Genomic DNA, 10,066 nt, shown 5'->3' with positions numbered 1-10,066 from the left:
CTGGGCCATGTCACTCTCCCCCTTCTCTCTCTCTCTCTCTCTCTCTCTCTCTCTCTCTCTCTCTCTGTCTCTGTCTCTCTCTCTCTCTCTCTCTCTCTCTCTCTGTCTCTCTCTCCCTCTGTCTCTCTTTCTGTGTCTCTCTCTGTTTCTCTCTGTCTGTCTGTCTGTCTGTCTCTCTCTCTCTCTCTCTCTCTCTCTCTCTCTCTCTCTGTGTCTCTCTCTCACACACACACATCTCTGTGTCTCTCTCTCTTTGTCTCGCTCTCTTTGTCTCTCTCTCTTTCTGTGTCTCTCTCTCTGTCTGTCTGTCTGTCTCTCTCTCTCTCTGTCTCTCTCTCTTTCTCTCTCTCTCTCTCTCTCTGTCTCTCTGTCTCTCTCTCTCTCTCTCTCTCTCTGTCTCTCTCTCCCTCTGTCTCACACACAGTGACAGACCATTGAAATGGCATGTTTTTGGGTAAACAACCACGAAAAACATTGTAGGCGAGAAAAAAACCTTCACACACACACACACATACACACATCTCTGTGTCTCTCTCTCTTTGTCTCTCTCTCTTTGTCTCTCTCTTTCTGTGTCTCTCTCTCTGTCTGTCTGTCTCTCTCTCTCTCTCTCTCTCTCTCTCTCTCTCTCTCACACACACACACACACACACACACACACACACACACACACACACACACACACACACACACACACACACACACACACACACACACACACACACACACACACACAGACAATGTATGTCTACAAAAGAAACCACTCCTACCTCACTGTGGGTGTGTCCCGAACCACACAGTTATGGTTAATGACCACACATTGCATTGTGGGTATTCTGTATATGTCACTGTGACACGAGGCCTTTATACTGTACTGTGTGTTGGTGCACTATGTGGTGGTCGATGTGGTAGCGTAACACGTCACGATATGACGTTTGCTTCTTATTTGTCTTGTTTGCTAGTCGTCAGATCAGTGGATTAACTTGATTCAGTAACTTTTGCTTTTACTTTTGTTCATTTGCTTTCTTTTTGTGTGTGGCTAGTTTGCTATAGTTACTAGCTTGACTTGACTTGTTAAATTAGCTCTAATTTGCTAGCTTAGCTTATGCACTCGCTAAATTTGTGCATTTGATAATGAATAGTGTGTGATACGGAACATCTATAGGGTTTATTTTGTTTTTATGCTTCGCAGATTTGTTCCTCTGAAACTCACTGCGGCACCAAGAAGCTGGTGGATGATGGGAAACGTAAACACGCGTGCACACACACGCACACACACACACACACACACACACACACACACACACACACACACACAATCTACAGCTTCTGTACTAATAGCACTGAGGCTTTACATTATTTAGATTAAATGTGTGTATGTGTCCATAAAATTATAAACTATAAATCTATGATTTCCAGCCCCGGTGGAAAAGGTGTCTAAACCTCCTACTCAGGACGGAGAAGAGGAAATTGACATCGACCTGGAAGCTCCAGAGACTGAGAAAGCAGCTCTCGCCATCCAGAATCAGTTCAGACGTTTCCAGAAGAAAAAAAAGTAGATAAGAAGCAGGAGAAAGGCAGGACACAAGAGGAAAGGCACAGTGGAGGAGAACAAGAAACATGTGGGTGGAAAATTAGGGGTCTCGGAATACCAAATAACAGTCTTTCCCACTGACACGGTGACAATTACTGCTCACACACACACACACACACACACACACACACACACACACACACACACACACACTCTCTCTCTCTCTCTCTCTCTCTCTCTCTCTCTCTCTTTATCTCTTTTTATTTTTTTCTCACTCTCTCTTTCTTGAAATAATGACAAAAACAGAGAGATAAGAAAGAGGAAATGAAAATAGACGAGAGTCGTAACAAAACTGATGTACTAGCTGATGAAATGCTGAACGGACGACTAACATTTATTTATCATTTATTATATAATCAACTGGATGTGTTGTTCATCTCACTTTGGTGTTCTACAGCAGCACAGAAATAAATGACATTTGCATTAAAAACCGAATAATGATGATCTGAATCCTCTGTTTCTGGCTTGGGGAAAGGTTTATAACCATAAATGTAAAAGTCACAATTCATCATTCACAACAATAATTGGAATCAGCTGGAGATTGGAAACGTGGTGCATCTAAAAATCATTTCCAAGGAGCTCAATCAACACTGAGGAGAACTCTGGCTCGTGTCTGTTCATCGTTTCATTTAGATTTCACTTACAGTGTTGTTCGTGAAAATGACTCTTGCTTGATGAAGGACTAAAAGTGATCCATTAAAAACTGAAGGTCTGCTTAATTTAAGAATAAAGTGCATTGTTATAATGACTCAGAGGTTAGAGGTACGTGAGGAACGTGTGGAGAACGATAAAAAAGAGACATATGAACATATCAGTATTTTGCAGAGTTTTTGCCACACAGTGGCACCTCACAGACGTGTTGGCAATGACCTCTTTCCGATAAGCTACATGCTATAGCAACAGCATTAGCTAACTAGCCACTAGCCAATTTATCAGTTTTCTTTTATTAACTAGCTCACACAGCTAGTTTAATGTAGCTGCTATAATACTGTACGCAATATTGTGGAACATACAGTCAGACCTGACCAGACCTGACCATTCCTATACGCTCACTACGAAAGTTGAATGAGAGAGAGAAAGACCGAGACAGAGAGAAGAAAGAGAGAAGAAATATATATATATATATATATATATATATATATATATATATATATATATATATATATATAGAGAGTGAGAGAGAGAGAGAGAAAGAGAGAGAGAGATTGACAGAGAGAGAGAGTGAGAGAGAGAGAGAGAGAGAGAGAGAGAGAGAGAGAGAGAGAGGGTGATCGAGAGAGAGAGAGCGAGAGAGAGAGAGAGAGAGGGTGATAGAGAGAGAGAGAGTGATAGAGAGAGAGAGAGAGAGAGAGAGAGAGAGAGAGAGAGAGAGATTTTTGCTCCTAACTACCACAATAGCAATAAGATGGGATAATAGCGACACATTACACTGACATGATAATAAAGCCCCACTGGACTCGTGTGTGAGGTTGTTGGGCATATTGGAGAAGATCCATACTGATGATGACACTAACCAGGACCATTAAGAGCATCCTTATGATTCCATGTTTCATGATTATTTAAATGATCAAGATAAACATTATTTCAGCTACTGACAGTTATGTGCATGAATATTGTGACAGCAGCCTGGACTTTACAGCTCACTGTGACTTGTTTGCATGCCGGAGTTTGTGTTCCTGTGGTGTGTGATTTCAGTCCACAGACTGCACTCCTAACCCTAACCCTAACCCCTAAACCTAACCCCTAACCTAACCCTAACCCCTAACTCCTAACCCTAACCCTAACCCTGTGCTCATGTACTGATCACTTTGTGCTCGTTAGTGATGAAGTCTGGGCTAGACATAAAACAATGTTAAGTGAATTGCATGTTTCATTATATTCCTTATATATCGCATATATGTTCAGATCCCTTAAAACCCGTCACCCATTGCAGCTTAGACAGGACAAGACAGCATGGGTGAATACGACAGGTCACCCAGCATGCATGAGGTCATGTGTTGCTTTTAAACTTGCTACTTGACTTGACTGATGGTGTGTTTAGTAAATAATGTACCTCATGGAAATAAAAGAGCAGAAGTGGATTTTCAGGTTCTTGATGAGTACGAGATTATGCCAAGGAACCGTAAAGTGGAACCGTCCTTGGCCGTGTCTCCAGTGCGCTCTCGATGTGATTATGACGGTCAACAGTCGACACGTACTGTGCTAATAAATAAACAGATAGTGTGTTGGCTTTTGGTGGATACAACGAACAAAAGGAGACAAAAATGACAGTGAGTGCTGATTTTCAGGGAGTAACCAAACAGTTGGAGAGTGATAACTAATCCAGCTGAAACTACTTCCTCTGTGTGTGACACCAACTCTCATGGACGAGGGTGTGAGATGTTCTGGGGCTCTTTTGCTGGATTCAGGGTCTGCAGCCTGAACCAAGGTTACTGAGCAATTTGCAGCTCCATGCAGTATCCTATGGGATACACCTAGTTGGTCAGGGGGTCATTCTACAGCAAGATAATGACCAAAATGACCAGGGTTAGGGTTAGAATTAGGATTAGGGTTAGGATTAGGGTTAGGAAGACTGCAGCATTCATTCATTCATTCATTCATTTCCTACCGCTTATCCGAACTTCTCGGGTCACGGGGAGCCCGTGCCCATCTCAGGCGTCATCGGGCATCAAAGCAGGAAACACCCTGGACGGAGTACACACTCACACACAACGGACAATTTTCCAGAGATGCCAATCAACCTACCATGCATGTCTTTGGACCGGGGGAGGAAACTGGAGTACCCGAAGGAAACCCCCGAGGCACGGGGAGAACATGCAAACTCCACACACACAAGGTGGAGGTGGGAATCGAACCCCCGACCCTGGAGGTGTGAGGCGAACGTGCTAACCACTAAGCCACCGTGACCTCCCTTGATACACATTTATACATAAAATTGTGTTTGAGAACCTAAAGAATCAAATTCACAAACAGCAGGAAGTAACAAACTTTAATGAATCAATATATTTGCTTTCTAATGAAAGTTTTACAGATAAAAAAAGTGATTACAAGACAGTCATTTATTTTCATTTTCCATTTTTTTTATTTTGTTTCTTATTTATTTCAGTTAATGGTGGGTTCATATTTCACACACACACACACACACACACACACACACACACACACACACACACACACACACATTTATACTTCATGGACTGTGTGAAGTGATGAAGTCGAGGCTCATGGCACTGAGAATCACAGCCAACCCTGAGAGAGAGGAGAGAGATACCATCTCATCTTTATATATATTTCTATTTATACACAATATAATTTAGTGGAACGTGTGTTTACCTTGAGTACAGAAGCTGACTAGCGAGTTGCCGCTGTTTGCCGTAGTCATGGGGATCTGTGTTGTCATTTGGCTGTTGCTATTATACAGGTCTAACGTTACGGTGCTGTTAAATACCACGGTTGGTTCTCCTAGTTGTGTTCCTGTAGAAATTGAGTCAGGAAACATTACAAAGGACCCACAGCGCTGCGGTTCATCACAAACACTCAGACTTGTGTGGTGTGAGGAAGACGATTTACAAGGCAGTGGCTTGATTACGTGAAGTTACTGAAGTTACTTGTGCAAAGGTTTATCCCAATAACAGAACATCCCCGAGTGTTTTTGTAGCTGCAACCAGTGCACAAGTAACAAACCTTCAAATCTAGGCTTATAAATCTTTATTCTGTTTATACCACAGCAATTAAAAAGCATCATTTCTTGCAACATGACATACTGTTTGTTCAGTTATATCCAGGGCAGATAGCTATATATCTTCAGATATAAAAAGATATAAATAAAATAAAAAGTTTACCGTTTGTGCTTCCAGTCATGATGGCCAAGAAAACGGTGGTTGTGTTAGTCAAGGTCAAGTTGCCGAACGAGTTGCTGGTGAGATTGGAGGTGGTGGTGAAGGAGCACTGAATAAGGCTGTCGTTTTGTTTTAGAGCACCTTGAACAGAGTCAATGGTGGACTGAGGAGAGAGAAACTCAGGATATAAATCTGTTCTTTTTTATGATGACATTCTGTATAAAAGGGAACACTTTTTATTGAATGTTTTTTCTTGGACGTGTTAATAACATTAAAGAAATGTCATACCACAGAGTTCGTGCCGTTTTGTGAAGCAGTTTCAAAAAAGAAAGTGCCGATAGCAGTGTTGTTGTTGGCGCAGACAAACACCACGTCGCCTACCTAAAACACAGAGTGGAAAAATACAAATGTTAAATAAACAGGAAGTGAAATGATTTTTAACAGAAAATACCTTTTTTAACAGACATTGCGTTCTAGCTCCTATTTACAGACGGACACGTCACCTTTGTATTTGAAGTTAACGAACCAAATATACACTGCTTCTGTTCTGAAAGCTCTGGTGAACAATCGCAAACATTAAATATATATCTATCTATTAAGGAATAGAGTCCACCTTATTTTTCCAGGAAACTAGATTTTATGTCCTTTTTTCCCACACAAACCTAATGGATAAAGCTGGATAACACCGTCACTAGTGACCGATAAACGATCATGCAAACATGCAACAAACTTTAACTCGCTGCTTAGATAGCTAACATGCTAACATGAAAAGGTACAAGATTCAGGAGAGGGATATTATTACTCCACCAATTTCTGTTCCTCTTAAACCTACTCATATTTAAGCTGCTACTGCTATCAAGCACAGCTGTGGCTTTTGGGGGAAGTGCTCACAACGAGACCTGTAGTTATTGTAAGAGAAACAGAATCATATAAAAGTAGCAGAAGCGGAACTGGGGCTGATACGTTTCTAGCGGAAATGAACATTTCCTTCTGAATATTCCATTATTACATGTACCTCGGTTTGGTTAATGGCAGCGAGTTTCAGTGCCACGTATCCAGAAGTCCAGCCACTAAGTTCAAAGAACACAGTTTGGCTGTTCAGTTGAATGGAAGTGAAAAAGCAGGTGGAGTTTTCTAAAGGATCACAATTAGGTACATTCGACCAACACAGTTTAGCGATTCCGCAGTCGGTGGACGTCATGTTGTACTACAGAGGAAAAGACAAATCGATTGTTTTGTAAAGCAGACACTTGGGAAGGATGATGCTGATTTTAAGGATAAACACGGTGTTGTTCTCACCTCCAGAGCTGTTGGCTGCGGCACGTCGGCTTTAGCGACACAAACGATGCAGACGAACACAAGCACTGCGATACGTTTGGGCTCCATGTCTAATGATACAGACAGTGATGGGTTTTAATCCAATCTCTAATCTGTACACACGTGTTTATACATCACAAACTGTATTACAGTCAAAACCCGAAACTCAGTTGATCTACACGAGTTACACGAAATCAGTTGTATTTTTATATCCTAATTATATCTCATCATGTTATTGGCAACCGGTCATTTGAGTAGTAACAAGCATACGAGATCAATTCAGACTCTAATACAGCTAGATAATATAAAAGCTAATGAAAACTAGTTTTACCTGGAAGGACAGGGCAGATGATATACAGTATATCTGTGGTTAGCTATTGAGTAGAGTGTAAAGCCACACAACACGTGGGGCTCTTTTTAATCTCGGAGGGCGTAGACCCTGCATCACCTGCATCATGGGGGAAAAACCCAGCCTGATTTGCAGGTTTTTGATGAGTGTAAGATGATGCCAAAGCAAAGGCTTTCACTGGACACACCTCCGGCTCCCACTGCTAGCATCACAGCTCAATACTGTTAGATTTGGGTACTTAGTGTATGAACATCATCTATAACCAGAGACATTTTCTTTTAATCCTCACATCCAGCTTTTTAATCACGTTTTATTTCAGTGATGAATCAGTTCTCAGATCCAGTTACAGTGGCTCAGCAGAAATGCTGCGATGATGTAGAGTTAGACCTGATTCTATAGAACAGAGAGAAAGAAACCAAAACAGAAATCTGTCCCCACACCCAGTGTGTACAAAGTTCACTGACAAATTGTATGATGCTTTATATAATTGCTTATAAATACAAAACCACAAGTGTTTTCTTTACTCTGGTGACACGGCATAGACATTCAGTCAGGGATAATTATTTCATTTGTATTTTATTATTACATGATATGCTACAACGATACCGGCTCAACTAGTTTGTAAGATGCTTAACTAGGGATAATAAGGTGTAATGACTAGCCCATATGTTATGTGCATTAATTAGTTTATTGTTAGTTAGGTAACGTCCAATGTGTCAGCAGTAAACATCCTGTACAATAGGAAGCTACTGAAAATGACAGTAAACAGAATGTAACAGTTTGTGCTTGGTGTATTCACTATAACTGCACTGCCAAGAGACGTGTCCACCTGAGGACTAACTGAGAACCAGTCCTCCACCTGCTAGGAGAGACCTCATCCTCACTGAACTGAGCCTGAACCGATCAGTGTGTTTGTATCGGTGTGAACATATCAGTGTGAACATATCAGTGTGAACATATCAGTGTGAACGTATCAGTGTGTTTGTATTGTCTCATAACCCGCGGGTGACCCACGGGGCGGGTTGGGGCGGGTCATTAAAAACAAAATATAAAAAACATGTTGCGTGCAATTCGTGCAAACCCCGTGGGTGCGGGCGGGGCGGATTGTAAAAATAGATACAGTGGTGCGGGGCGGGCCAATAATTTCATAAAAGCGGGACCCGCGGGTTGGAAAAAACCCGACCCGCACATCACTAGTACCGGTGTGTTTGTATGTGTGAACATATCAGTGTGTTTGTATCAGTGTGTTTGTGTCCTGCAGAGAAGGGAGAGCAGACTCTGTAAGAGCACAACACTCTGCAGGGCTTTGCAGTCTAGACTGGAGCTGTTCCCATACCACACTGAGATACACTGAGACAATACACTTTCTATGGCCCCTGAATAGAAAGTTTTCAGGATTGCTGGTGAGACCCTGAATTTTCTCAGCTGTCGCAGATGGTACAGTCTTTGCCTGGCTTTATTAACCTGTGTTTGAGTGTGGGTAGTCCAAGTCAGGTCCTCGGAGATGTTTACACCGAGGTACTTGAAGCTGCTCACCCTCTCCACAGGGGTCCCGCTGATCATAAGAGGAGAATAGGGCTGCTGTTGTCTCTTCCTGAAGTCGATAATCAGCTCTTTAGTTTTAGACTCTGGTCTAATTTTTTCGTGTTTGTCTAGGGTCGGGTCTTTCTTAAAAAAAAAAATTATGCACGTCGGGTTCGGTAAAAAGTGATTCGGGTCACTTCGGGTCGGGTATGTTTCTTTAGACCCGAGAAGACCTCTAGTCTGGAGTGAAATCTGCCTTCTAGGTGCTAGAGTTACCGAACAAGCTGCTGTGTAAACAGAAGCCAGGACACGGGATGGCACAGCATGGAGCATTCATCTGGACACAAACTAGTCTTGATTTTTTTGTCTAGTTAAGGATTTTCTGCTGGTCATTTCTCTCTACCAGCATTTTCAGCTCTTACTGCATCATTAGAATCTGTGACAGAATACAATTACAGGGTTTTTATTACATTCTAATGAGACACTCTATGCCATGCATTTCTGCTAAGGTCAGGTGTCAGTGATGATCGAGAGCTGCAGGTTGTTCCTGAGAGGCATCTCTCATGTCTGAGCAGTAGATAAAATAATACCTTTTACTCGTGTCTCATACAGATAAGATCTAATTCCAGTATTGAGCAACATCAAGCAGGCAAAACACTCTAAAAATGTGCCAGTCTTAATTCCACCTCCTCGCTTCAAATACCACCGCAATCCAAGCGAATAAACGGCAAACATTTAAAGAATGTTCAACTGAATAGAACCACCAGATTTGATTGACAGGCTGGTTACAGTAAGACACGTATACAATATTACGCTTGTGTCGTTGGAGGGTTTCAGAAATAAAACTGTCCACAAATGACAATGTGTAAATAAAATGCTAAGGAACTGTAATAAGTGAATAATATAGAATTGTAGATCGTTACAGTGATTTTTAGGTGCATGGTTTTAAACATTAATCCCATTTTAATTAACGATAAATCGTGTAGAGAGGAATGTGTTGATGTAAAAAATTGGCGGTTGTTGTAATAACAGAACACTCATTCTACGTCCCGAGTGAGTTTACACAACATTGGAGGTTAGAGAAAAGGGCCAGTCAGGCTGATGATATATGCCCAGGCTGTATATATGATCACAAACAAAAATATAAACCTAAAACATTGAATTATTTATTATGTAAATGTCTCTGGAGGTCTAAATTAACATATCTCATTGATTGACAGTTCTTATTTTCTGGCATTAATGATCTTTATCTGTGTATGAACACATGTACTGTGGCCACTCCCATGACTCCAACACATGTTTACAGACTCTGAACATTAGATTATATTATTATCCAAGAAAAGCCAGAATTTCATGGTTAAAAAAATGCATTACTCACGGTATCTTAAGTCTGTAACCTAGGCAACCAGTGTTAATGCATCCGATGATAGAGATGTAAGCACTAAA

The 10,066-nt window shown here is 41.4% G+C and overlaps 1 protein-coding gene across 2 annotated transcripts; it reads right to left on the bottom strand.

Moving 5' to 3' along the window:
• Positions 1–4,721: 4,721 nt before the first annotated feature.
• Positions 4,722–7,229, bottom strand: LOC113647145 (putative ferric-chelate reductase 1). 2 transcript variants are annotated; one of them, XM_027153755.2, is made up of 7 exons: positions 7,079–7,229; positions 6,730–6,818; positions 6,446–6,637; positions 5,719–5,811; positions 5,434–5,593; positions 4,925–5,065; positions 4,722–4,840 (listed from the first exon to the last, which is right to left on the bottom strand). In XM_027153755.2, the coding sequence occupies exons 2-7, from the start codon at positions 6,814–6,816 to the stop codon at positions 4,782–4,784; spliced, it is 732 nt and encodes a 243-aa protein (XP_027009556.2). In that variant the 5' UTR covers positions 6,817–6,818; positions 7,079–7,229; the 3' UTR covers positions 4,722–4,781. The 2 variants fall into 2 exon arrangements, with proteins under 2 accessions (XP_027009556.2, XP_047676164.1); XM_047820208.1 differs by having other exon boundaries at positions 6,730–6,860; positions 7,079–7,172.
• Between the last annotated feature and the right edge of the window lie 2,837 nt (positions 7,230–10,066).

The sequence above is a fragment of the Tachysurus fulvidraco genome, chromosome 1, assembly GCF_022655615.1.
Source record: "Tachysurus fulvidraco isolate hzauxx_2018 chromosome 1, HZAU_PFXX_2.0, whole genome shotgun sequence".
NCBI classification, from domain to species: domain Eukaryota; kingdom Metazoa; phylum Chordata; class Actinopteri; order Siluriformes; family Bagridae; genus Tachysurus; species Tachysurus fulvidraco.
Note: the sequence above shows the minus strand (reverse complement) of the source record. Positions and strands in the feature narration are given on the sequence as shown.